Below are 27,726 nucleotides of genomic sequence, written 5' to 3'. Positions count from 1 at the left end.
GGGGGGGGGGTGGGGAGGTGAGACAGCAGGCCAGCAGGGAGGGGAGCTGGCCCCTCCGTCCTCAGGCACCCATGGGGTTGTGGTCAAGAAGAAAGTGGACTCAGGTTGGGGTCTGGGAGGCAAACTAAGGTTGGGGCACAGGAACTAGAGCTTGAGGCTAAGCCCTGCCCTCCTCTCCACCCTTCCCGCCTGCAACACTGGCACTTTCCCCCTGTTTATCTCCTGCCTGTCCTTCTGTCATGTCACCTTTTCCAGGAAGGTCTCCCTGATTTCCACGGAGATCTGGTTGTCCTTCTCCTCCAACTAAAAATGATAAAAGCTAACCTTCAATGAGCTCCTACTGCATGCCAGACTTCAGGGCTAACATCCATAATCACACCATTTTATTTAATCCCTAGAAGGACGTATGAAGTGGTAATACTGTCATCCCATTGCACAGATGAGGTAACTGTGGCACAGAGAAGTTGAGATGCAGAACCAAAGTCTGAACCTTAACTATTCCGCTTCTTGCTGAGCAACGCGGAGCAGGGATCCTGTTGGAGGAGTGTCTTTCTCACTGCTGTGTCCCCACCACCAGGTGTGGAGCCTGTCACAGAGAAGCAGGTTGAAGAAACCGGAGGCCCAAGAGGCTGGGCAGAGGCGGGCCAGCAGACACAGTCCCCTCTGGCTTGGCTCTCCCACATCCTGACCCCTTAGGCCCCCACCTGGGACCTGTAGGTGGGATCCGGATCCCCATCCATCACCGTTCCCCAGAGCAGCCCAGAGCCCGGCCCCTCGGGGAAAGAGCACCAGAACAGGCCTCACTGGGAGTACCGTTTACTAGGCCATCTGCAGTCGACTGTATAGTCCAGGGTGCACCAGGCTGAGCTGGGCTCCTCCCCAGGCGGTTGGGTGGGGGAAGCAGGCAGAATGAGGTAGGTGAGCCGAGGGGCGGCCGCACTGTCTTCTGAGCTGCAGCTCAGAAGGTCCCCAGACCTCTTCTGAGGTCTCGGCTGCAGCTCCTCCCTTCAGTCTCCAGGGACAGTTGCCTCAGACCCTGGGGGTGAATCCCAAGGCGGCATGGGCTGGCCCTGGGGGCTGACCTGCTCCTGGAAGAGTCCGTCAGTCAGGGCTTCCGGAAGGGTCAGCTCATGAGGTTTCGGAGGTGTTGGGGGTAGGCGGTCGGGCCAGGAGTTCTAGGCACCCCCAGCTTCCTCCACGGCCCAGCCCAGGGTCAGCAGCACCATCACTGCCCATACTTCTCCCTTCCTGAGTGTGGCATCTGCAGGTCCCTGTCATCCTGGGCTTGGCCTGGGCCCTGCTCAGCTGGGGAGGAGTGGCTGGCGCTCTGATGAGGTGGCGGCATCCCTGTATATCAGGAACTGTATGGAGATCCGAAGGAGTCAACGTCAAGGCCAAACGGAGCAGAGCCTGGGTTGGACCTGCCCCAGGGTGGCCTGTGGCCCCATCCAGAACTGCTGCCCTCTTCCCTCCCTGCAACTCGGCCAGGTGGGCAGGGTCAGCCATGGCCTCCTGGCCTCTGCTCTTGCTGCCTTCCCACCCCTCAACCGGCCAAACCCCATTTATCTGCCAAGTCCAGTGCTTGGGTCTTCCTCTCCAGGCAGCGTTCCCTGACCCCAGCCCCAGGATCTTGCCCTCCTCTCACCCTACAGCATCCTGGGGGTTTCAGCAAGTGGCAGGGGCCATTTTGGGGCACTAGAGCTTAACTTTCTTCATCTCTCATTGCACCCACCAGGAACTCCGCAAACGTCGAAACAAGGGCCCCGTTTACCTCCTCCCAAAGGAGATGGAAATAATGCCCTGCTCAGCCATCCAGCAAACATTTACTGAGCACTCACTGTGTGCTGGGTCCGGTGCTGCGTGTTTCCAGAGACCTTAGCTTATGTAATTGCCCCATGACCTTGGTGAGACAGCAAGATGAAGACATGGAAGCACAGAGAGGCTAACGGTTTGCTCTGTGTCACACAGGACACCGGGGAGCCAGGATTTGAACTCAAGTTTTTCCATCTCTAATTCACGTGTGTGTGTCTCCACATTGCAGCTTTCCTTCCTCCTGCCTGGATGGGCTGATTTATGCCCTGTTCCCCAGACCCTTTGCAAAAGCTGTGCCAGGAACACCCCTCCCTTGCCTGTGCCTAACTTCTCCTTCAGGGCGCAGTTACAATGGCACTAGTGGAGGCCTCTGCTGAGCCTCTAAACCAGGACAGACAGCCCCGTGGTCACACACTCCTGCAGTTTTTCTCTGTGCTACTCGGTGGCACCACAATGAAGTAATTATTTATGATTATGTGTATCTTGTCTGCCTCCCCACTGAACTGTGAGCTTCTTGAAGGAAGGACCATTCTGTTCTTGCTCACAAATAGATCCGGTACCTAGAGGGGTGCCCAGCACATGGGAGGTTTGACTCTTGGATGGATGGATGTATGGATGGATGGACAGACGGATGGATGGATGGATGGACGGACAGACGGATGGATGGATGGATGGATGGACTGGAGGGAAGGATGGATAGAAGGATGGATGGAAGGATGGATGGATGGGTGGAAGGATGGATAGAAGGACGGATGGATGGATGGAAGAATGGATGGATGGATAGAAAGATGGACGGATGGATGGATGGAAGGATGGAAGGATGGATGGACAGAAGAATGGATGGATGGATAGATGGATGGAAGGATGGATGAAGGATGGATGGATAGAAGGATGGACGGATGGATGGATGGATGGATGGAAGGATGGATGGATAGAAGAATGGATGGATGGATGATGGATGGATGGAAGGATGGATGGATGGATGGATGGATGGATGGAAGGATGGAAGGATGGATGGATGGAAGGATGGATGGATGGATGGATGATGGATGGAAGGAAGGATGGAAGGATGGATGGATGGATGGATGGATGGATGATGGATGGAAGGAAGGATGGAAGGATGGATGGATGATGGATGGAAGGAAGGATGGAAGGATGGATGGATGGATGCTGAAGCCACGTGCAGGTGGAAGCTGCTGTGGCCCCCCCACCCCCCCCACCCCCGCCCCCTGAAGGATACGATGGTGTCGAGCAGCAGGACGCCCAGGCTGCCCACGAGCCAGGGCAGGTGGTGCAGCACGTAGCTGCCCTCGCTCTGGCCTACCTCGGGGTTCTTGAGCAGCACGCTCAGCCCATACAGCGTGTTCCCCAGCATCACCAAGGCGAACAGCGAGTAGGAGATCCCCTGGGTCGACTTCCGCAGGAACTGGAGGCGAGGGGTGTAGGGTCAGAGACCTCAAATGGGCCTCTTGTCTCTCTGGGCTGTAACTGTCCATGTGTCCGTCTGCCCTGTCACGCTGCGCATGCTCCGAGCAGACTGCACACGGTGTGACCAGTGTCCGACGTGGGCCTGGTGCCCAGACCAGCCCCTTCCAGGGCCTGACTCCTCATCCCCGTTCCAATATCATCTCCCGGGCCCCCCTGCCCAGGTCACAGGAGACTAGGGCTGCACCACCCTGCTCGCCCCAAGGTGCCTGCTCCCCAGCCCTACGCTGACTCACTGCCCAGCAAGGCTCCCCCATCTCTGGCTCCCCACCTTCTCCTCTGCTCTCAGCCCCTCGCTCTCACCTGACCTCCTACCTCCCTGGGACACATGCAGGTCACATGTACCCCTGAATGGCAGGCATCTCATGCCCATTTCCAGAGGCAGAAACTGAGGCTTGGAGAAGTGGATTAAGTCACCCAAGCCAACAGTGAGTGTGGACCAGACCTGCTGCTACTCCTTAACCCAGGGGCCCGAGCTGCCAGCCGGCTCCTCTTCCCTTGGCCCCAGTGCCCCTGCCCACGGCTCACATTGGTGCGGATCTGAGGCAGCCGGGAGAGCAGGTACAGCATGCTGGACACGGAGCCGATTATGAAGCCAATGATTTCCTGCTGCGTGAAGGGCTGAGAGGGCAGAGTAGGGTGCTCAGTGCTCAGTAGGGGCCGGGGTGCAGCTTGAGAGCCCCAGCTCCCTCCTGGAGGGCAATTCCCCTGACCTCATGGTCACGCAGGGGCGGGCCCTCGGGGTGAGCCAGACCCCCACCCCCGCTCTACCCTCACATGCCCACACCTCACCTTATTGCCTGGCTCCACAGACAAGAGCGTCCGCCCCCGGAAGACCTCCCTGGGGGCAGCCACCGAGCCAGCGCTGCTCAGCAGTGGGGTGGTACATGCCACCCCCAAGATGAACAACAGCACAGAATTGATGGGGGCAGACCCTGGACATGAGGCAGGAGGGAAGCTGAGATTAGGGATCTGAGTGGCGGCAGAGAGACTGGGCTTTGAGTCCTGGCCTTGTCCCTCAGTGGCTGTGTGACCTTAGGCAAGTGACCTAACCTCCCTGAGCTTTCACTCCTCATCTGTAGAATGGGTATAATGAGAGTACCCTTCTCCTAAGGTTGTAAAGGTAAACCGATGAGGGCAGTGGGGGCAGGAAGGGGATTATGGAGTGTGGAAATGCTGAGACAGCCCCACCCCCAGGTGCCTGGGTCATTTCTTGTACAGCCCTGGATCTGCCCCTTCTGAATCCTGTGTGCCGTGTCCTTGTTTCCTCAGCTCCAAGCCCAGGGCCCGGCACTGAGGAGCAGCTGAAGCCATGTTTGCTGAATGAGAGAACTTAAGTGAAGGGGACTCCCTGTGGTCCTGCCCGGATGTGCTCACTGCCCTCTATCTCGGCTCATCAGGGGATCAGGGCCCCAGCTTTCAGATAAGGCCAGAGGAAGCCTTTTTGAGGTTTGGTTTATCACCAGCAATGGGAAACCTTCCTCCTCCCAAGCTTCCAGGCCTCCTGGCTGCCCTCAGGCACCTGACACAGAGGGATCCCCGTACTCACACAGACAGGGGCGTTTCTTAAACTTGTAATGAAAGTACAGCGACAGCATCAGCACGTCGGCTAAGACGTAATACACAGCTGTGTAGGTCTGCAAGAGAAGAGGGGGCCCAGGGCGCTGGCTGCAGTCCCCGGCTCGGGGACCACACCCCAGCACCCGGGCAGCTCGGCCCCATCCCAGCTGGGTGACCCTGAGCAAGTTGCTTCACCTCTTGGAGCTTCTGTTTGCTCATCTGGAAAGGAGAGGATCACAGTTCCTACCTGGCAGAGCTAGACAGCAGGTAGGCAAGGGCCTGGCAGGTGCCCGTCTGGGCAGAGGGAGGAAACGGTGGCTAGCATGACCAGGCAGGACAAAATGGGACTCAGAGGTTAAGTGGAGACTAACATTTGGCCTGATACAGGGCAATTTACAGCCCCCCTTGGGAAGACAATAGATTACTGATTTTGAGTCCCAGCTCCACCCAGCCACAGAAGAATGATGGCAGCTGGGCCTCCCAAGGGAAAACCTTCCTCCTCCAGGGCCCCATGCCCTGAAAGCTCAGTCAGGATCTTGGCACCTCAGAGGTCAAAGACCCCAGCCATCCTGTGGTTTGATGTGCTCATTTTGTAGATGGGGGAACTGAGGCCCACAGCCCGTTGTCACCCTGTGCGGCAGGCAGAGGGCTCTCTCTATAGCATGGGGCCCTCACAAGATGGAAGCCTCTGCAGACTGTCCCTGGCAGCCCACCCAGCCCGGGGACTGGCCTACCTGCAGGGGCAGCTGGTCAGCAAGGAAGGAGCCAATGAGATTGCAGGAGTCTCCGCCGATCCAGCCCAGGAGGAACCACAGGGACAGGGCCTGGTCCATGTTGCCCGTCTTGCAGGCCTTGATGTACTGGCTGTGGCGGAGGAGGGAGACGTGTGCTCAGGGGCCGACAGCTGTGATACTGCATGGAGGGTAAAATGGGAACAGCCAACGTGGAATAGCGGGGCCGGGGCGGCGTCTGCACAGGGGGTCGCCTGGGAGCTGATCCTTCCCGCCGGCGGGATTCTCATGGGCCTTTCTTTGCCCTTTGGGGATTCTTACCAGGGGATCCCTTCCAAACCAGGAGCTCTATGGGACATGCATCTTTCCAGAGAGAGCCACTGCATGATAGATTCTCCTCCACAGCGGTCTCTTGGTGGGGACCTGGGACTTTACAGGGTCCTGATGTTTTGTGTCAGACCCTGAGAACCACTTCACAGGGACCCTGGGTTCTCTCTTCTATGGAGGAGCGGGGGTGGGGGGTGTTTGGAAGGAAGGATGGTGGTTGCCCTACGGCCCGAGGCCTGGGCGCTGCCCTATCTCCAGGGGAGATGGATGATAATATGGGCCTGTTATCTTCAAAGGGCAACAGAGAAGCCTGGGGCTGTGGCGCCCCGAGCTCTGAGTACAAAGCCATGGGGTCAAGTCTTGATGGGCCTCTTTGGGGATGGAAAAGTCAGGGAACCAGGATTCACACCCAGACCCTGAGGCTCCAGTCCTGCTCTGAGTCATTCCACAATGGCCATCTGCTGCTTACATTTCGCTTTAATCATTTGCATGTATTTAAATTAGTAAAAGGTAACTAAATAGCACCTCACCCCACCTACCACCCAAGACAGAAGCTAGGAAAGCTAGGCCTGGCCCTGGTTCTTCACTGTCGTCCTTCCACCTCCATCTCCTGCTGAGCCCCGCCCCCAGCTCTTTAGGTCTCCCACCCAAGCCTGTGTTCCTTGTTTCCATCCTCCCGCTCAAGGATCTCTCTAAAACCCCTCTCTTGCCAAAATCCTTCAAAGCCTCCCACTGCTGTTCAGTAAGAAACCCTCATCCTCCTGAGCACATCCCGACAAGGCCCCCAGGTCCCCTGTGCCTCTGACCCCCACCGCCTCTTCACCAGGACTGCCTCCTCTTCCTCCAAACTCTGCATCAGCAGACGGCTCACCCAGTCCCTCCTCTGTATCTTTCAGGAAATATCAGTTCCTCCTCAGGGCCTTCCTAGAAGGGAGCTCTGCCAGCATCGGTCAGTTCCTCCTGGGCTCAAGCTTCCTGAGGGAAGGGACAGTGCCCAGCATGGGCCTGGCCCGGAGAAGGCCCTTAAGGTTTACCCCGTGGCCCTGTGTGAACCCCCTTCTAGGATACTGTGACTTGAAGAGCCTCCATAAATTTCAGGGGAAGTGATTTTGTCACACTCAGGAAAGGCCGAGTCCTAAGGAGAAGCAGGAAGGGGGCTGCCCTCCCTGCCATCACCGGGGCTTCTCCCAGACCTCTGACACCCCCTCCCTGGTTAATCAGCCAGGCCCAGGCAGGGCTGGCATTATGCCCTGGTGGAAAGGGGAAGCCTCAGCCAGCTCCACCAGCTCCTTATGCTTCTGGGGAAGCTCTCACCCCAAGATAGGGAGTTTCTCTCCCTTGGCCTCCACCCATCACCCAGACCTGTCTGCTTTGCCTACTAAGGGCCACCTATCCGATCCCCCAGACATCATTGCTTGCTGGATGCCTTACACAGCCTCCCTGCCTCCAGTCTCTCCCCCGTCCCTCCAGTTCTCCTTCCCTAATAGAAGGTCTACAAAGGCAAGGATGGGGTCGGTGTTTCTTACTTCTGCCACATCTAGTATGGCAGCTGGGACAAGGTGAGTCAGTAAAAATGTCAAGCCCTAGACAGCATGTTGGGACAACTTGATGAGGTAAGGGTAGTCTTTTTTTTTTTTTTTGGCCGCTGCACGGCTTGTGGGATCTTAGTTCCCCGACCAGGGATTGAACCTGGGCCCTCAGCAGTGACAGCACAGAGTCCTAACCATAGGACTGCCAGGGAATTCCCAATGGTAGTCTTTTTAACACATGGTACTGGGACAACCGGGTACCGCATGCAAGAGAACGAGGTTGGATCCCCTACCTCACACCCTATACAAAATACAACTCAAGCTGAATCAAAGCTCTATATGTAAGAGCTAATTTGTGATACTGTGATTTACAATAAGAAATATATATATTTGGTCTTCTTCCCTGTTCCCTGCACAAAGCTCTCCTAAGAATGTCTTAAGGGGTGAGAGAGAGAAAGAGAGAAAAAAAGGTGTCTTTTGTAACATTAATGAGGTGACTTTTGGAAAGCCCTTAGGTCACCTGAGGATAAGGACTCATTGCCAGGGGAACCAACAGTAAGATTAGAAGGTTGGGACATTAGGTCTCATGGGCCCCTATCCCGCCCCCCTCACCTACCTCAGGGGAGGCTCGAGATTGAGCCCAATTGCTAATGGCCAATGACTGTGTAATAAAGCCTCCATAAAAATCATTTCTCTGAGTTCTGTGAGCTGCTCTAGCAAACTAATCAAACCTGAGGAGGGGTGGGGGGAATCTCCGATCTACAGCTGGAGGTCAGAAGCACAAGAGACAACCTGGACTTGTGATTGGTCTCAGAAGTGGGGAGGAGGGAGCACTCTTGTGGGACTTGTAGGACTGGGCCCCTAACCTGTGGGATCTGAGGCTGTCTCAGGTGTAGATAGTGTAAGAATTGAGTTGATTACTTGATGGTATGGCAAAAAAACACATCAGAATTGGTGTCAGACTTGGATAAATCTATATAAAACTCTTAGAAGATAAGGGTGAATCTTTGTTACCTGGATTAAGCTATCGTTTCTAGACATGATATCAAAAGCACAAGTAACAAAAGAAAAAAACACATAAATTGGACATCATCAAGGGACTTCCCTGGCGGTCCAGTGGTTAAGACTCCGAGCTCCCATGCAGGGGGCTCGGGTTCGATCCCTGCTCGGGGAACTAAGATCCCACATGCTGCACGGAGCGGCCAAAAAAAAAAATTGGACATCAACAAATTTTTGAATTTTTGTGCTTCAAGCGACACCACTGAGAAAGTGAAAAGACAATCCACTGAATGGGAGAAAATATTTGCAAAATATATCTAGAATATATAAAGAACTCTTATAATGCAACAACAAAAAGACAAATAATCCAACTGAAAAATGGGCAAAGAACCTAAATAGACCTTTTTCCAAAGAGAATATAATTTGGCCAAGAAGCACATGGAAAGCTACTTAATATCACCAGCCAACAAGGAAATACAAATCAGAACTATGAGATACCACTTCACACCCACTAGGATGGTATAATAAAAAAGACAGAAAATAACAAGTGTTGATGGGGATTTAGAGAAATTGGAACCTTCATAAGCTGCTGGTGGGAATATAAAATGGTGCAACTGCTTTGGAAAACAGTCTGGCAGTTCCTCAAAAGATTAAACACAGAGTTACCATGTGACCCAGCAATTCCACCCCTTAGGTATATACCCAGGAGAAGTAAACACACGTCCCCACTAAAACTTGTACATGAACATACATAGCAGCCTTAATCACACTGGCCAAAAGGTAGAAACCACCCAAATGTCCATCAATGAACGACTGAATAAACAAAATGTATACACATACAACGAACTACTATTAGGACATAAAAAAGAATGAAGTATTGACACTAGCTACGTATGACGTGGATGAACCTTGAAGATGTTATGCTAAGTGAAAGAAGCCAGTCACAGAAGGCCACATACTGTATGATCCATTGATATGAAATGTCCAAAATAGGCAAATCTACAGACAGAAAGTAGATTGGTGGTTGGGGCTGGGAGATTTAGAGGGAAATGAGGAATGACTCATTTCTTTCTGGGTCTCTTTTTATGGTGACAAAAATGTTCTAAAACTGATTGCGGCAATGCTTACACAACTCTGTGCATATACTAAAACCCTGGACTTGTACATTTAAATGGGCTAACTCAATGGTATATGAATTATCTCTCAATTAAACTGTCATCTTTCTCCCTCTGGAGAAACAGCATAAGATTTCCTAACAGTGGAGAATGCCCTTACATTACAGGGCCCTCGATGACCTCTTTGACCTCATCTCTCCTCTTTGGCCCCCCCCCCCGCCAAGCCATGGGACTGAGCATACAGTGTGTAAAGGCCATCCTCACAGCAACCCTGTGAGGTAGGGAACAACATTCCCATTTTACAGATGAGAAAACTGAGGCGCAGAGCAGTGAAGGGACTTGCCCAGGTCACAGTGTGTCCGCGTTCCCTAATTACAGCAGTGGCCATGCTGTTCTGTAATCACTGCTTGTCCTCCACCAGACTGTCACAGAACAAAGGCCAAGTTCGATGCACCCCAGCCCTCCCACTCCTCCGCCTCCTCTCTGGCTAGCTGTGCAATTCACAGCAAGTTAGTTAACCTCTCTGGGTTTCTACTTCCTCGTAAAGTAGGGATACAGATTGTATCCATTTCACAGAGTGGTTATGAGGATTAAATAGGGTAAAGACATATCAAGTGCTTAGAAATGAGCTAGGTACACAGTGGGCACTCACTGAACAGGTGTTATTATTATTGCCTGTGTGTCAGCATGGTCCAGCATAAGGCGGGGCCTAGAGTGAGGTTCGCTGTAGGGCCCTCCAGGGTGGGCTGGAAGTCAGTGAGTGGGGGTGGGAGAGGGAGCACACTTGGCCTTGAGTCTGGAGAGGCCCAAGGCCAGCCAGGGAGCCCCTCTTCGGTGCAGCCCCAGGAGCACTTGCCCCACCCGTGCAACCCAGCCCTGGTCCCACCACCCTGATGCTACTCACGGGAGGGTGGACGCAGCAAAGCAGAAAATGGAGATCAAGCCCAGGCCCACGCTGGCCTTGTCCCAGCCATCCTGGGCACACTCGCCAAACACGTCCCATATCCACTGGCTGGAGCCATTGGGGCAGCTGGAGAAGTTGCTGGAGCCCAGCTTCCTCCAGACCATGGCTTCGGAGGGAGGGAGGGAGCCGGTGTGCTGAGGCAGGCGACGGCTCTAAAGGGAAGAAGAGAGGGGCCTTCAGCCTTGGGAGGTCCGGGTCCTAGTCATGGTCCCGCCACTCTAAGCCCATTCCAGCCTTATCACCCAGCATGGACTGAGCCCCTGAACCAGAGAACACGATCAGTACAGAGATCACAGTAACCACATATGCAGGGAGGGCACTGGATGTGTGGTCAGAGACAGGTGCATTTGAATCCCCACTCTGCCTGTTAACGCCTCGACTTTGGGCAAGTGACTCAGCCTTACTGTGCCTCAGTCTCCTCATCTGCAAGATGGGGCGATAACAGCGCCTCCCCCACACAGCTGTGAGGGTTCAATGAGTTCATAAATCTAGTGTAGAGAACTGAGCCCTCAAACAATGCCACCTTTGTTCTAACTCTTGAACATTTCGATTGTTTCCAATCTTTTCTTCTTGCAAATCACGCTGCGAGGGTCTGCTGAAACCAGGCCCACTAAGTACATCCTCTCATTTAAAGTACGGCTATCCTGGGAATCCCCTGGTGGTCCAGTGGTTAGGACTCAGCACTTTCACTGCCAGGGCCTGGGGTTCAATCCCTGGTCAGGGAACTAAGATCTCACAAGCCGCCCTACTCAGCCAAAAAAAAAAAAAAGTATGGCTGTCCCCAGTACATTGGTCAGATGAGGCAAGTGGCGAAGAAGGAGCAGGTGAGTTGCACACGTGGCTGGGATTCAAGCTTGGCGTGCTCAAGCCGCATTCTCCCAGCAGCTCGCGTGTATAGGACGCCTGCTGGCAGAGTCCGGAGCCACCTCCCCATTCTCGCCGCCGACAAAGTCAGGAGCTGGCTGGTTCCAGGGGCAGGCAGGGAAGTCCCCACCTGGTGTCCTAGAGCAGTCACTGCCTGTGTGACAGTCCCAGAGGAGGGACAGGAAGTGGGGCTGCTGGAGCATCTCTGCTGGGCAGAATCATCACAGTCCCTGATCGCTGAGCACTTTACCAGCCCTGTGCAAAGCACCTTACGTAGGCCTTTCTGCATTTTGCTGCACATCAACTCTATGAAGTGGGGGCTACTGATATGTCCGCGTGGACCCAGGGAGGTGACTTGCCAGGGCCACCCAAGCAGGAAGCGCTCATAGCCACCATGCTTCTGTCCCCGGGAACGGCGGCACCTTCCTGTGGTCTGGCAGGGCTGCCCAGGGTCTCATGCAGCCAGAAGGCAGGCTTCCCCTTTTCTCACTGCACTCAGAGGGGCTTTCCTCACCTGGGATGAGGCTCTCTCCAGCCACCTTCAGTTTCTGCTTCTGTCAGACGACCCAGGATCCTCATAAAGCAATGCCCCACGGACAATGCCATAGACCAAATGTTTATGTCCCTCCTGTCCTGTTGAAATCTAACCCCCAATGTGATGGTATTTTTGAGGTGGGGCCTTTGGGGAGTATTTAGGTCATGAAGGCAGAGCCCTCATGAATGGGATTAGTGCCCTTATAAAAAAGACCCCAGAGAGCTCCCTCGCCCCTTTTGCCAGGTGAGGACATATCGAGAAGACAGCCATCTATGAACTAGGAAGTGGACCCTCACCAGACACTGAATCTACTAGCACCCTGATCTTGGACTTCCCAGCCTCCAGAACTGTGAGAAATCAATGTTTGTTTCTAAGCCACCCAGACAAATGGTATTTTGTTACATTGGCCCGAATGGGCTGAGACACCCTGGCTGGACCCTTGGAACTGCTGAGGCCACAGCGATCTGGGAGCGGCAGGCAGGGAAAGGAAGCGAGTCAGCTGCTTTTCTTAGGAAGCTCTAGGCTCTCAGCTCTAACGTGACTCAACAGCGAGCCCCAGAGCTGGGGGCAAGGGCACCCCAGGTCACTGCCTGCCTGGTTCACTGCAGTCCCTCCGGGGCCCTGCAAAGGGGGGCTGAAGGTCTCTTCCTGTACCTTGGTGACCCCCCCCCTTGACCTTCAGCACAGATGACGTTGGAGCCATTTATCTGCTGTCCTGCCACCAGCAGCTTCAAGGCCACCCCAGGTTAACACACAGTCCAGGTAGGAGCTGGGTTTTTGCAGTGCCTCAGGCATTTCAAATCAAGTCTTTGTTCCCCAGCCACCCCTCCGTTGGACCACTTCCCCAAGCCTCCTCTGGTAGAGCCTCAACACACCACGGCAGGTCAGCACGATAGGGTACCGCCATCTGCATTAACTTCTCTGTGAGGGGAACTGTCCTCATTCTACAGATAAGGCTGAGTGGCCTTGTGCAAGTAACAGTCTGAGCCTGTGTATAAAATGAGAATGACGCTCACTCCCAGGGTTGTTGTATAGATAAAATGCACATAAAGCTCTTAGCCCAGGGCCTGACACAATGGTAGTGACTGAGAATGAGAGACCAGTATCTCAAGTACCCTGAGGTCACTCTCACTCCCTCTTTTCACCAGGTTAGGGAAGAAAGAAAGTGGACGCATGCCCAGTGAAGGAGGGCGGGGTGTCTTGGGGGATGTACCTTGGCTCATAGGGCCCAGGGCCCTGGATGGGTGGTCCCCTGTCCATGTGCAGCTCGGAGCTCAGGATACTTTGAGACACACCTGAGCCCTGAACAGAAGACACTTTCCTCTGAGGGCCACTGTGCACAGAGCCTGTCACCCATGGGTTCTGACCCAAGTAGGAAGCCAGCCTGGGCCCAGGCCTGGCTTCTGAGACCGGGCCCACCTCCTAGTCCAACAGCACTGAGTAAACGGATGGCCAGGGTTGCAACAAAGGTTGACCAGGTCTGTAGGTGTGACAAAGACCACAACAGGGGTGCCTTATTGTTTTTGTTTTTTTTAATTGAAGTATATAGTTGATTCAGGGGTGCCTTGTTATCATGGAGGGCACATGTTTGAAATTCAGGATCAGTGTGTCAGAGCAGGGGATCAGGGACCTTGGGTTTAAGAAGCTCCCCCAGAAGATTCTGACCACATGTATTCTGTGCACGTGACCACACTTTAAGAAAGGCGGAGGGACTTCCCTGGTGGTCCAGTGACTAAGACTCCGCACTCCCAATGCAGGGGGCCCGGGTTCAATCCCTGGTCAGGGAACTAGATCCTGCATGCCGCAACTTAGAGCCCACATGCCGCAAGTAAAGATCCCGCATGCCACAACGAAGACCTGGTGCAGCCAAATACATAACATAAATAAATAAATATTAAAAAAAAAAAAAAAGAAAAGAAAGGCAGCCCTGGAAATGGCGTCCGCTGCCACAGCCATGTAACTCTTCCAGATCCCAAGCTGAGTCACAGAGATGCTCCCCACTGAAGCTGCTCAAGTGGCCACCTTTACCTACCAGATAAGTCCAAATGCCTTGAGACTGAGCCCCAGGGTACTCCAAGAACTGCCCTCCCCCACCCCCATCTCCTGTCCCTCCCTCTAGGCCTTCAGACGGTCAGACGGTCATTCCCAGGTCTCCTGACTTCTGTCCATGCCGTATCTTCCCCTAGGCTTGGTCTTTTCATCCTGGAGGGCATAGTAAAGAGAAACTAAGACCCAGTTCTAAATTGCCATCTCAATTTAGAGGGGCCTCACAGGAGCTGGTGGGAAAACACCTGTCACCTCTTCCCTTACCCTCTCCACAAACCCGAAGAATGCCCATCGCACTCCTCAGCCACTACTGCCCTTTAAGCCCACTCCTCTCCCTTCACCCTAGTTGTAAACTTATTCTTAGGCTCCAGACACACCAGCTGCACAGTAAAGGTTCAAAAAACAGCAAGAGACAGACAGACAGGGAGGGAGGGGAGAGGGAGAGAGAAAGGAAAGAAAAGAAGGAAGAAAGGGAGAGAGAGAGAGAGAGAGAAACAAAGAAAGGAAGGGAGAATGGGAGACCTAATTGTGAGCTTGGCTGGCCTAGGGTTGAGGAGAAAGCACTCTGGAACTGACCTGCCTGATGCCTACTAGTAATGAATTCTTGGTCAAGTGACTGAGTCTCAGAGTTCCAACCTGTAAAACGGGGGAATAATCAAGTATCCACCTGCTAGGCTAATTGCAGAGTTAAATGAGATAATCCAGGCTGAGGGATTAGAGTGGCGCCTGGCACAGGTTAAACCCTCAGTAGAATAACCGGGGATGGCTATTATTCTGTTCTGGCTACAGCTCTCTCCCCTCCCCCCACAGGGCTCCTGGCAAACAGCAGGCTTCAGAAAGCCTTGAAAAGACAAGACTGCGTCAGTCCTCATAATTCCAAACACAGACTCCCCATGTACACACTTGGAAACCTGTCCTAGGCATGGAGTGGGAGGGGACAATCTGGGCTCCCTGCAGAATTGGGGAGCACCTGAGGGGAGGAGCATCCCGCCTTAGGGCTACCACCCACTCCAGCCCTCCAGATCCTCGGTCACAACTCCCTCCTAGTGACTCAGCCGAGCACGGGCCGCCTGTTTGGCGGGGATAATAACAGGGCAGCCGCTGGGGTCAGCGCTCATTCGCCGCGAAGCCCCCTCCCCTGGCCCGCCCTGGGGAAAACAAAGTCGTCAGAAACGCAGGGGCCCGTCGGTCGGGAACAAGAGGTGAAAAAGGAACCCAGACCCCAGGTCCTAGGTCAGAGCGGCCCGAGGGGTCATGCTGGTCGCCCTTGAGGAAGGGGACCTGGGCCCCCGCCGAGGGCCTCCCAATCCCAGCCCAGAGCCTCGCTCCAGGATCTCGCGCCCCGAGGTGGGGGCAGTAGCCCCAGGACCACCCAGGGGCTGGAGGAGGGTGTTGGAAAGATGTAGCAGGGAAGGCCCAGAGTCCCGAACAGCAGCCCCAGCCTCAAATTCGGCTTACCAAGTCCAGAGCCTCCCCACCGCCCGGCTTCTGGGTTCTCCTCCTGCCTTCTCCAGCTCCTGCCTTCATCAGCTGACCAGAAACCCCGCCCCGCCCGGCCCCGCCCCGGAGCTGCGCGGCTCCGCCTCTTGCGCCGCGCACTTGGCGGAAGGTTCCGGGAGTCATGGCTGGCGAACGAGCGTATCTTGCGTGAGGGGGCGCAGCGCTTCTCCCCCTCGGCAGGGAGGCGGGGCCCGAGGCGATCCAGCGCGCGTGCGCCGACCTCATGCTGAGCACCTTGTCTCGCGCCGTGGCCCGCGCCGCCGTCCGCTGCGCTCGTAACCCCAGGCCGCCCGAGGCTCGCACCGCCGCCACCGCAGCCGCCATGTCCCGGGGCCCGCGTGCCACCTCAGGCTCCGCGATGCGGCCCGCCACCGTGCTGGGCACCATGGAGATGGGGCGCCGCATGGACGCGCCCGCCAGCGCTGCGGCAGTGCGCGCCTTCCTGGAGCGCGGCCACACTGAGCTGGACACGGCCTTCATGTACAGCGACGGCCAGTCCGAGAGCATCCTGGGCGGCCTGGGGCTCGGGCTGGGCGGCGGCAACTGCAAAGGTAACTTATGGCGCCCGCGCACCGACCGCCTGTCCTCTCCCTGCACCGTGCAGTGCAGACCCGTCCCGCAGGACGCTGACCCGACCCCAGCCACGCGCACGCTGCGGTCAGGGCCGACAGCTTCGTCCCGCCCCCGGGGCGCCCACCTCCCCTGGCCATCCCGCAGCTCTGTGAACCCCCCGCTCCTCAAGTCCCTTGCACATCCAGCCCCGACAGCTGAACAGCGCTTTATCCTGACCACCTTCCCCTCCGCTTCTTCGTATGGGGATTGCAACTCGGTAACCCCCGACCCTGATCTAGTTCTTGGCTTCCTACCCCAGTTGCTTTCTTAGTGCACCTCTCTGCGGCACTGGTCTCCAGAGCTATGCCGTACCCCCCTCCAACCCTGCCAGGTGCCCATAACCGGTCCCCAGGCGCTCTGCCTATGCCCCTCTCCCCATTGTCCTCAATGCCCATGCGCTCCCCGAGAGCCCTTTTCTCATCCAGGTCTTTCATCAGTCCCTAGACTTTGCTCTATTCAGTTGGCAGTACCCCTGGCTCTCTCACGGAGAGCTGTAGCATTGCCATAGACCGGGCTGGAGGAGCAGGGGTGGTGGGGTAAAGAGTGGAGAGGCGTGAGAGAGAGGGTAAGGCATTTCTGTCCACTCCTGTAGCCCTATGCCAGCTTCTTATGGAGCTATAGGAGGGAAAGTGTCTCTAACCCACCCGCAGGGAGCTCAGAGTCTAGTGGGGAAGATTGAAGCAAATGATTGCAGAGGAGCCTAGAAGAGGAAGCACTGTTAGGGAAGGCATGATAGGGCCAGGCAGAGGCCCTAGGGAAGGCTCAGAGTACACTGAGGCTGGGCCTTCAAGGAACAATAGTAGTTTGCTGGGCAGAGCATGAGGTAAAGTGTTATGAGAGGCTGGGGGCATAGCTGTGCCAAGACTGCTGTGTGGATGGCCAGGAGGCAGGTGTGCTTGAGTGGAGGATGTGTGTGTGGAGGGACGGTCCCTCATCAGCCTGATGCCATTGGAAGTGCCTAGGAGGGTGCCTGGCACATGGTGGGACCCAGTGAAGTCAGCTGATACTATTACTACCGCACTCTGCCTCCTCTTTTCCATCCTGAGGCTCTTTCTTCCCAGCCCTTGTGTTGGGGGTGTCCCCCTCTGGGTCCTCAGATTCATAGCTTGGTGGATCTGGAGGAACAGACTTGGGGATGTGCATCTCAGACCCACACTCTCTAGTTCACCTGGGTGCCTCTCGTGACTAATGAAGATTTTATTTCTGAATTGGTTTCTCCCCCTCCAGTCATTCCCTGCTTCCTTCTTTGAGGCCAGGCACTCACAGAGTCAAAGTCCTCAGGTCAGACCTGAGGCAAAGTTCACACCAAGAATGCAGGGGGTTTGAGAAATGTGGGGAATGGAAAAAATCTGGAAGAGAAGCTGAGGGACTTGGTCTCTCCAACATCCAAGTGGTCTGATGACTCCCTCCCCTCTGGATTACTGAGTTGCATTTGCCAAGTATGGAAAGTGCAGAATCCAGAGAGCCAGCGTTCTTTTTTTTTAATATATATATAAAATTATTTATTTATTTATTTTTGGCTGTGTTGGGTCGTTATTGCTGTGCGCGGGCTTTCTCTATTTGCAGAGAGTGGGGGCTACTCTTCGTTGTGGTACGCGGGCTTCTCATTGTGGTGGCTTCTCTTGTTGCGGAGCACGGGCTCTAGGCGCACAGGCTTCAGTAGTTGTGGCACGTGGGCTCAGTAGTTGTGGCTCACGGGCTCTAGAGCTCAGGCTCAGTAGTTGTGGCGCACGGGCTTAGTTACTCTGCGGCATGTGGGATCTTCCCCGGCCAGGGCTCGAACCTGTGTCCCTTTGATTGGCAGGCAGATTCTTAACCACTGCGCCACCAGGGAATCCCCCAGAGAGCCAGCATTCTTTATAGCACTTCCAAGTTTCTTGCAGGGCAGAACACTCTCTTGTTCTCAGGCAGAGTGTGTCTCTACGGTGGATATGCGGATGTGCACGCTTCCAGGAGTCTGGAAGGAGAGGGGGGAAACTGTCACTGCCTTCTTCTCATTTTGCCTTCTACCTCTCTCTCAAATGGATCTGCCAGTGGTTATGTTCAGCAGCTGCATCTTTTCCTGAATTCCTGCAGCAGTCTCTTTACTTGTCCCCCTGTCTTCAGGCCTGACCCCTCGACTTCTCTTTCTATACGGCAGCCAGCTGACCAGTTCACTCATAAAACCTTTGAATGATGGTATTGGAGAAAACCCGTTGGGATTAGGTCTGGACCCCCTTCTCTTGTCTCATGTACCACTGCTCCCTGCCTGGAGTTTATAACTCAGGGTTGCACGTATGGCCTTCACGTACTGTGCTTTCTTGCCTTTGTGACTTTGTCCAAGTTCCCACCCTTCGGCGGAATGTGCTTCCCACCCTTCCTTGTTGGCTGGGACTCTTCTTTTTTTTTTTTTTTTTTTTTTGGCCGCACTGCGCAGCATGCGGGATCTTAGTTCCCCGAACAGGGATTGAACCCATGCCCCCTGCAGTGGAAGTGCAGAGTCTTAACCACTGGACCACCAGGGAAGTCCCAGTATGCCTTTTTGGAGACTCAACTTGCGGGGTCAGGAAGCCCTCCCTGGAATTCCCAGGTTGGCCACATACCTCTCCTCTGGGCTCTACTGCACTTACATATTGTAACATCACCTTCTAGCTTGTGACCTCCTTGAGGGCAGAAATTGAGTGTGTTTAGTTCATCTCTGTGCACTTGGCCTCTACTACAGGGCTTGGAACAGCTAGCAGTTTGGTGACTAATAATATAGCAGCAGTGAACATTGGGAACTCGCACATGAGACATTATTCAATCCTCATGCTCTCCCTGTGAAGATAGTTCCATTGTTACCATCCCCACTTTATAGATTAGAGAACTGAAACTCAGAGAACTTAAGTAATTTAGTCAGGGTCACATGGCTAGTAAGTGGTTACAATAAGTTTCTTAACTATTACATTCTTCCCACAAAGTGAAAATCGCTACCAAGGCCAATCCCTGGGAAGGGAAGTCACTGAAGCCTGACAGCCTCCGGTCCCAGCTGGAGACGTCACTGAAGCGGCTGCAGTGTCCCCAGGTTGACCTCTTCTATCTACACGCACCGGACCACGGCACCCCCGTGGAAGAGACGCTGCGTGCCTGCCACCAGCTGCACCAGGAGGTGAGGGCGGCCCCCCAGCTCCTCTCCTTGGCCTGTCGTTGCCCAGGAGAGTGGAGGCTCCAGGGCTGTCCCAGAGCAGAGTGGGGACAGACCCCACTCCCAGGGTCCCCAGCCAGTCTCTCCTTCCTGGTGTTCTGGGCTGCAGTGGGTTCTGACCTTGGCCTCTCCCCCGCAGGGCAAGTTTGTGGAGCTTGGCCTCTCCAACTATGCCGCCTGGGAAGTGGCCGAGATCTGTACCCTGTGCAAGAGCAACAACTGGATCCTGCCCACCGTGTACCAGGTGAGGCCAGGGCTGCAGAGGCCTCTGTCTCCTGGGTGCCTGCTGATCCCGGGTCCTCTTGGCTCCTCCCACTTCCCCCCCACTCCCCCCCCCCACCCTGCCCTCTCCATAGCAGCCACTCCCCTGCCTCCCCTGCTCACAGCCTGTAGATGGCTCCCGGGTACCCTCAGCCCAGCCAATAGGCACCTGCTCTCTCCGGCCCAGGCTCCCCTTCCTGCCTGCTTCTCCCTCTGCGGTCAGCCTGGAGCACTCCTCCCCGCTTCTAGCGGGAACGAGTGCCCAGGTCTCACTTAGATGCCTCTTCCTCTGGAAGCCTTTCCCAACAGCCCAGCGGGGCCTCCCATCTCCAAACCCCATCTTCATACACTGAGCAAGTATTTGGGAGAATCTGTTATGATCACCGAACCCATCTTTATGTGATCACCTGACCTCTGTCTTTGTTTTTAACTCGACTCTAACATCTCTTGGAAGCAGAGACCTTACTAGATCCGCTGGTGTTTGGGAACTCAGTGTCCAGCCCACAGTTGGTGCCTACAGATATGTGTGGAATGACATGTCCCTTCCTGGGGCCCAGCACCATCTCCCTATCGCCCAGCCACCACTAGTGATGTTGGAAATCATTGCTGAAGTCCTGGGCAGGTTTTGACTGAAGGTTTTTAAAGAAGACTGGGGTCCCCTGACCCATGCACCCTCTCCAGCTGGCCCTTCTGCCCACAGGGCATGTACAACGCCACCACCCGGCAGGTGGAGACAGAGCTCTTCCCCTGCATCAGGCACTTTGGACTGAGGTTCTACGCCTACAACCCTTTGGCTGGTATGGGATATGGGCTGCTGTGGGGACGGGCTCCCCTCTCAGATCCGGGGGGGCATTTCTGGTCCTGTTTCTCCCTATTCCTGACCTGGGGGATGCCCGGCCCCGGACCTGGGAAGCAGGGAAGGGTTTGACAAGGCTGGGCTGGGTCCTCCATCCCTCCTGGGTCCCCCACCATCACCCCCACTTCCGGTCCAGAGCAGCCTCTGGGAGCAGTGCCAGGGGATCTGATTACAGCCTTCCCGCAGGGGGCCTGCTGACCGGCAAGTACAAGTATGAGGACAAGGACAGGAAACAACCTGTGGGCCGTTTCTTTGGGACCAATTGGGCAGAGATCTACAGGAATCGGTGAGCTGGAGATGGGTTGCATCAGGATGAGTGGAGTGGGAGGGGGTTCCCTTTATCTGAAATGGAGGAGTTCTAGGCTGCTTTCCTGGGTCTCCAGGCCATCCCTTGCTGCCTGGACCTGCCTCTTTTGATTCCTGGAGGAATTCTGAAGCCCTCTATAGGGTTTCTTCTTGTTTTCTTGGGACCTCCGTGAGGAATGAGGATCCCTGGGCCTTATGCCAGGTCTTCCAAGTCATAGCTCCTCCCTGAGAAGTGCTCATCCCCTGCAAATAGGGAAGGAGAGGGCCCTGGGTGGAGGCTCAGCAGTCCTGGGGCCGAGTCATGCCCCTGTACTTGCTGCCTATTTCCCTAGGTAAAGTAAGGGCAGGCGTTGCGTTCTTGGGGATAAAGATGTCATTGAGGTCTCTGATGAGGGAGCCAGCATCCTGGATGGTTCAGTAAAGCAGGAGACCCATTGCTAGAGGAGATACCAGCCCCTCCATGCTACAGGGTTGGGGTGAGCGCAGCTGTCCTGTTTGACTCTTTGGCGGTGGCCCCCAGTGTGACCCCATGGTCCTGACCCCTGTGCTACCCTCCCCACCTGCTCAGCTTCTGGAAGGAACACCACTTCAAGGCCATTGCCCTGGTGGAGAAGGCCCTGCAGGCTGTGTATGGCCCCAGCGCCCCCAGCATGACCTCGGCCGCCCTCCGGTGGATATACCACCACTCCCAGCTCCAGGTAACCCATCGTCCCTGGAAGCCCCACTTCTGCTCTCTTCGGGAAGCCAGCGTTACCTTCAGGTGATTCCTAAGTAGTTTTTCCCTCTGAAATTTCTCTTTGTTCCAGTTTTCACGGCAGCCTTTCTGTTGTTCTGAGTAGCTGTCCAAGTGCCAGGCCCTATAATGAGGGCTTTACTAACATGGATTGAATTATTACCTAGGCCTGATGAAGTGTGATTATTCCAGTTTTACTGATAAGCAAACTGGGGTTCATACAGCTGTGAAAGGGATAGAAAATTATCACAGATTTGACTGTAAAACCCACTGGTCTGGCTCCTCTGGGAGGAGGTGGGGTTTCCCTCTCTCTTTGGTGTCCCCTGTCTTCCTGGCTAAAACTTTTCTCCAGCTTCAGCCTTACATAGTTGCATAGTCTCTGACATGTATATAGTAGGTTTTCAATAAGTGGGAGCTAAATGCTTTGCATAATTTCTCATTCCCATAACCACGCTGAAAATTGAGAAGATTTGAGTCTCAGGGGGGTTAAATAGCTAAACCTAGTTTACACAGCTGCTGAGTGGCAGAACTGGGCTCTGAACTTAGGTCTGAATGAGGATGAGCAGTGTGGTAGCAGGAGGAAAGAAGACAGGGTTTGGGGTCACATAGTTACAGTTGTTGAAGGTACCTTAAGTGCTCTCTAGAACTATGTAGAGTATAAATTTTAAAAATCAGGTCCCAAGTTTTGGCAGGGGCAAGGCTGTGAGGGGAGTAGGGGGAGCGTGTGTGACTGGGGTCACTGTGGTGCACTTGTGTGTTGACGTCTGGCCGTCTCCCCTTGCAGGGTGCCCACGGGGACGCGGTCATCCTGGGCATGTCCAGCCTGGAGCAGCTGGAACAGAACTTGGTGGCCACTGAAGAAGGGCCCCTAGAGCCAGCCATCGTGCAGGCCTTTGATCAGGCCTGGCACCTGGTTGCCCATGAATGTCCCAGCTACTTCCGCTAGGCCCCAGCACAGCTCAAGCTGCCCAAGGTTTCTTCCTTTTCTGTCACCTCTTCTACTCTCTCACCCTGGCCCGTCTTTGCCTTAAGCTGATTTAGCATGGTCTTTCTCCATTGTCTGGATCCAGGCATTATTTTTCTAGATCCCTGCCTCACTCCCAGTTGCCTTCACAATGTGTAAAGGCTGGGGCTGAGCCCCATTCATGCATTTCCTGTCTGAATAAAGCAGGCACTTGACCTGGCTGTAGCCCAGGCCCGGAGTGAAGCCCACAAATTTGTCTCCTCAACTGCTTACGACTTGTTTCCACCCTGCCTGGGGGCTTCCTGCCAAAGGGGTAGAACCATGAGCTGGAGTCGTCTAAAGGCAGAGGCAGTGGGAGGGTCTCCCAGCCTCCTGCCCTGAACCCAGCCTAACCTCTCAACATCGGGGCTGCAGGTGGCCCTCACACTTCTACACGCGACAGAAGAAAAGAGGGTCATATACCCTGAGGTAGATTTTCTCTCATTCAGAATTACGTCATTAAATACTTAGAAATGGAATAAGTTGGGCAAAAACCTACTGTTAGCGTCCCACGAAGAAGAATAAAACCTTCCAGGATGCTGTGGGACATTTTAACAGACACTCATTTCAGCAGCGGCTTTACTCTTAGCTAAAGCCTCCTGTCTTCTGGTCTTCCACAGATTCTCAGCTCTGCTGCTGGGCCTCCTTCTGGTGGGAGTGGGCGTGGGCAGCCAGGACCCCCATTTCCCTCAGCAAATCCCTACCCCAAGTAAGAGGCACCCAAGGCTGCAGAAGAAATGAAATCCCAGGTCAAGTGGTTGCTGTTTGAACATTACCAGGGCAGAAAAATCACACCCTGGGCGAGAGGTAGGGTGTGGGCCAGGCAGCAGCAGTAGGCAGCATTTGGACCAGTCTCTTCAAGTGATGAAAGGGGCTCAACCTGGAAATGCAGACAAAACCGCCAATCAAAGACTCTTTGTTCAAAGGAAAGTCCTACTTGCTTTCTAGAAGGAGACAGCTTTCAGATGAAGTTTTATTATTTAGAATGAAGACACCCTCCTTTGTCTTCACCCATAATAAAATGGATGCTTCCCCAAGTGGGGTAATACCAGTTATTACCCCACTCATATTAATAATAGTATCAGTTATTGTTGTACAACAAGCCACCCCAAAATTGAGTTGCTTAAGATGACAAAATCTGAAATTGACCTAATAAGATTCAGTGCAAGCCCTATCAAAACCCCAGCTGGATTTTTTTTTTTTTTACAGAAATTGGCAAAATTTTTTAAAAATTCATATGGAAATTCAAGGGATACAGAATAGCCAAAACAAATTTAAACAAGAACAAAGTCCTCCAATTCCTGATTTCAAAGCTTACTACAAAGCTAGAGAATAAAAGCAGTATGGGACTGGCATAAGGGTAGACATATAGATCGATGGAACAGAATTGAGAGTCCAGAGGTAAGTCCATAATAGCTAAAAAATAGAGGCAGCCCAAATGTCCATCAACTGATGAATGGATAAATAAAAAGTGGTATATCCATGCCATGGACTATTATTTGGCGATAAAAAAGAATGAAGTAATGAAACATCTACAATGTGGATGAACCTTGAAGATGTTATCCCAAGTGAAAGATGACAGTTCCAAAAGGCCTCATATTGTGTGATCTGACTTGCGTGAAATGTCTGGAATAGGCAAATGTATTAGAGACAGAAAGTAGATAAGTGGTTGCCTAGGGCTGAGGGGGTGTTGGGAGGAAATGGAGATTAACTGCTAATGAGTACAGGTTTCTTTGGGGGGGTGATGAAAATGCTCTAAAGTTTATTATGATGGTTGTACAATGCTGAATACACTAAGAAAAAAAAAAACATTGAATTGTACTCTTTAAATGGGTGTATAGGGACTTTCCTGGTGGCGCAGTGGTTAAGAATCCACCTGCCCATGCAGAGGACACAGGCTTGATCCCTGATCCAGGAAGATCCCACATGCCATGGAGCAGTTAAGCCCGTGTGCCACAATTACTGAGCCTGCACTCTAGAGCCCATGAGCCACAACTGCTGAGCCCACGTGCCACAACTACTGAAGCCCGCATGCTTAGAGCCCGTGCTCCGCAACAAGAGAAGCCACCGCAATGAGAAGTCTGCACACCACAATGAAGAGTAGCCCCCGCTCACTGCAACTAGAGAAATCCCGTGCGCAACAATGAAGACCCAATGCAGCCAAAAATAAAAATAAATAAAATAAAATAAATGGGTGTATAATAATGTGGATTATGTCTCAACAAAGTTTTTTTATATATATGTATATTTATTTTTGGCTGCGTTGGGTCTTCGTTGTTGCGCACGGGGTTTCTCTAGTTGCGGCGAGCGGGGGCTACTCTTCGTTGTGGTGCGTGGGCTTCTCATTGTGGTGGCTTCTCTTGTTGCGGAGCACGGGCTCTAGGCGCGTGGGATTCAGTAGTTGTGGCTCATGAGCTCTCTTAGAACACAGGCTCAGTAGTTGTGGCGCATGAGCTTAGTTGCTACATGGCATGTGGGATCTTCCCAGACCAGGGCTCGAACCCGTGTCCCCTGCATTGGCAGGCAGATTCTTAACCACTGTGCCACCAGGGAAGTCCTAAAGCTGTTTCTTTTTTTAAAAAAAACACAGTCATTTAGCTCAGAAGTCTGCTGTTTGACAGGGCTCAGTGGGGAATACTCATCTGTTCCCCTGTGTCTGAGAAGTACCATTACAGCTGGAGGCTAAAATCACCTGCAGGCTAATTCACATGTCTAACAGTTAATGCTGATTGTCAGCTGTTGTCATCACTTACATGTGACCCCTCCATGTGGCCTGGGCTTCCCCACAGCATGTGCTGCTAGCTTCCAAGGGCAGGCATCCCTCTTGCCTCATGGAGGAGTGTCTGAGTTATGTTGTAAAAAGAGGATGTGAGAGAAACAGATGGTCATCTTTGGAAGATAAACTCTTTCTCAGGGAGCAGTGGTCCTAAGTGGTCAAGTCAAGAAGATGAGCCACTTGACTGGTCAGGAGACCTTTAGTCCCGAGTGACTCCATCAGGGATGCGTCATATGCTAGGTCATTTCCTGTCTGTTAGATCCTTTCGGGGAGGGTATCTCACACATATTTGATGGTCACTTGAATTCAGCCATTTCATTACTAAAGAGCTTTTCCTTTTTTCTTTTTTTTTTTTAATTTTTTTTTTTTAAATTTATTTATTTTGGTTGCACCGGGTCTTAGTTGCGGCACACGAGATCTTTAGTTGCGGCATGTGGACTTCTTAGTTGTGGCATACAGACTTCTTAGTTGCAGCATGAATGCGAGATCTAGTTCCCCAACCAGGGATCGAACCCAGGCTCCCTGCATTGGGAGCACGGAGTCTTACCCACTGGACCACCAGGGAAGTCCCTACTAAAGAGCTTTTTCAAAAGACAAAGGAACAGAGTTGGATCTGGAAAGTGACAAACATACTTAACCAACCTCAAAAACTAGAGGGCTTCCCTGGTGGTGCAGTGGTTAAGAATCCACCTGCCAATGCAGGGCACACGGGTTCAAGCCCTGGTCCGGGAAGATCCCACATGCCACGGAGCAACTAAGCCTGTGCGCCACAGCTACTGAGCCTGCACTCTAGAGCCCGCGAGCCACAACTGCTAAGCCCGTGCGCCTAGAGCCCGTGCTCCACAAGAGAAGCCACCGCAACGAGAAGCCTGCACACCGCAACAAAGAGTAGCTCCCGCTCGCCTCAACTAGAGAAAGCCCGCGCGCAGCAACAAAGACCCAATGCAGCCCAAAAATAAATAAACAAATAATTAAAAAAAAAAAAAAAAAAAAACTAGAGACTTGTGTACCGTATAGAAGACCGGAAAAATGAGTTGGTATAGATTTTGTGTACTCAAATCAATGTGACAGAAAGGGGACTCCTGAAGCTAAAGGCTCGAGGGAGGGCATCTGGCTGACCTATGTGCTTCCTCTCCATTCTGGCCTGCTTGTTACTAGTGGTTGTGATGGTTAATTCACCAGTGTCTCAAATTTGCATTCTGAATACATTTTAGAAGCAGTAAGGAAGGTCGGAATGTCAAGATCCTTAATTACTTATGAGAAAATACATTTCTACTCCATAGGTTTTTATTTTTTAATTTTTTTTAAACAATTTTTTTTTTTTTTATTTACTTATTTATGTATGGCTGTGTTGGGTCTTCGTTTCTGGGCGAGGGCTTTCTCTAATTGCGGCAAGTGGGGACCACTCTTCATCGCGGTGCGCGGGCCTCTCATTATCGCGGCCTCTCTTGTTGCGGAGCACAGGCTCCAGACGCGCAGGCTCAGTAGCTGTGGCTCACGGGCCCAGTTGCTACACGGCATGTGGGATCTTCCCAGACCAGGGCTCGAACCCGTGTTCCCTGCATTAGCAGGCAGATTCTCAACCACTGCGCCACCAGGGAAGCCCAACAATTTTTTTTTTTTTTACTAGCAGCCTTTTTTATTTTTTTATTTTTTTAATTTATTTTATTTATTTATTTATTTATTTATTTATTTATTTTTGGCTGTGCTGGGTCTTCGGTTCGTGCGAGGGCTTTCTCCAGTTGCGGCAAGTGGGGGCCACTCTTCATCGCGGTGCGGGGACCGCTCTTCATCGTGGTGCGCGGGCCTCTCACTGTCGCGGCCCCTCCCGTTGCGGGGCACAGGCTCCAGACGCGCAGGCTCAGCAGCTGTGGCTCACGGGCCCAGCTGCTCCATGGCATGTGGGATCCTCCCAGACCAGGGCTCGAACCCGTGTCTCCTGCATTAGCAGGCAGATTCTCAACCACTGCGCCACCAGGGAAGCCCTATTTTTTAATTTTTTTTAACACCGCTTCTGCCTCAGCACTCTTCTAGGTATAATAAAACAACCCTGACTTTCCAAACTTTCACACAAGAAGCTTTTTGAAAATCTTTATTGCTTCCCAAGAATCTTTCCAATTCCATATTGGAGAGACTTGTACTTGATAACAAATGCTCTTACTAGGGACATTAATAGTAATAGTAAATACCAGTTGTTAAAGAATTTTCTTGTGGTTGTTATCAAAGTGGAAAATGGCATTGTAGAAGTAGAGAATGATCAATGAATATACAAGTAAATCAATATTCTGTAGTCTCATGATAATATAAGGAAAACTTAATTCCACTGTGGTCTGTATCAGAGGTCATCAATCTTTTCTGTAAAGGGCCAGGTAGTAAATATTTTATATTTTGTGGGTGTCAGTCCATTTGTGCTGCTAAAACAAAATACGACAGATTGAGTAGCTTATAAACAATAGAAATTTCTCGGTTTTGGAGGCTAGAAGTCCAAGACGAAGGCATCAGCAGATTTGGTGTCTGGTGAGAACCTGCTTTCTGGTTCATAGGCAGCC

General features: G+C 53.0%; 2 protein-coding genes across 5 annotated transcripts; one reads left to right on the top strand and one right to left on the bottom strand.

Annotated features, from left to right (window-relative positions):
- Positions 1-368: 368 nt before the first annotated feature.
- On the bottom strand, positions 369-15,527 carry SLC66A1 (solute carrier family 66 member 1). Of its 4 annotated transcripts, none has more exons than XM_057532507.1 (8): positions 15,426-15,527; positions 10,463-10,674; positions 5,592-5,721; positions 4,847-4,934; positions 4,090-4,232; positions 3,826-3,918; positions 3,053-3,238; positions 1,164-1,373 (listed from the first exon to the last, which is right to left on the bottom strand). In XM_057532507.1, exons 1-8 carry the CDS (start codon positions 15,492-15,494, stop codon positions 1,302-1,304), a joined length of 993 nt encoding a protein of 330 aa, XP_057388490.1. In that variant the 5' UTR covers positions 15,495-15,527; the 3' UTR covers positions 1,164-1,301. The 4 variants fall into 4 exon arrangements, with proteins under 4 accessions (XP_057388492.1, XP_057388490.1, XP_057388491.1 ...); XM_057532508.1 differs by having other exon boundaries at positions 1,164-1,361; XM_028164678.2 differs by having other exon boundaries at positions 1,164-1,361; positions 3,137-3,238.
- A 55-nt stretch (positions 15,528-15,582) lies between these two features.
- Positions 15,583-22,600, top strand: LOC102997487 (aflatoxin B1 aldehyde reductase member 4). The gene is made up of 7 exons (XM_007175037.3): positions 15,583-16,018; positions 19,019-19,206; positions 19,382-19,486; positions 20,204-20,300; positions 20,546-20,645; positions 21,234-21,363; positions 22,183-22,600. The coding sequence occupies exons 1-7, from the start codon at positions 15,691-15,693 to the stop codon at positions 22,342-22,344; spliced, it is 1,110 nt and encodes a 369-aa protein (XP_007175099.1). The 5' UTR covers positions 15,583-15,690; the 3' UTR covers positions 22,345-22,600.
- Positions 22,601-27,726: the final 5,126 nt, after the last annotated feature.

The sequence above is a fragment of the Balaenoptera acutorostrata genome, chromosome 1 (genome assembly GCF_949987535.1).
Source record: "Balaenoptera acutorostrata chromosome 1, mBalAcu1.1, whole genome shotgun sequence".
Classification (NCBI taxonomy): domain Eukaryota; kingdom Metazoa; phylum Chordata; class Mammalia; order Artiodactyla; family Balaenopteridae; genus Balaenoptera; species Balaenoptera acutorostrata.
Note: the sequence above shows the minus strand (reverse complement) of the source record. Positions and strands in the feature narration are given on the sequence as shown.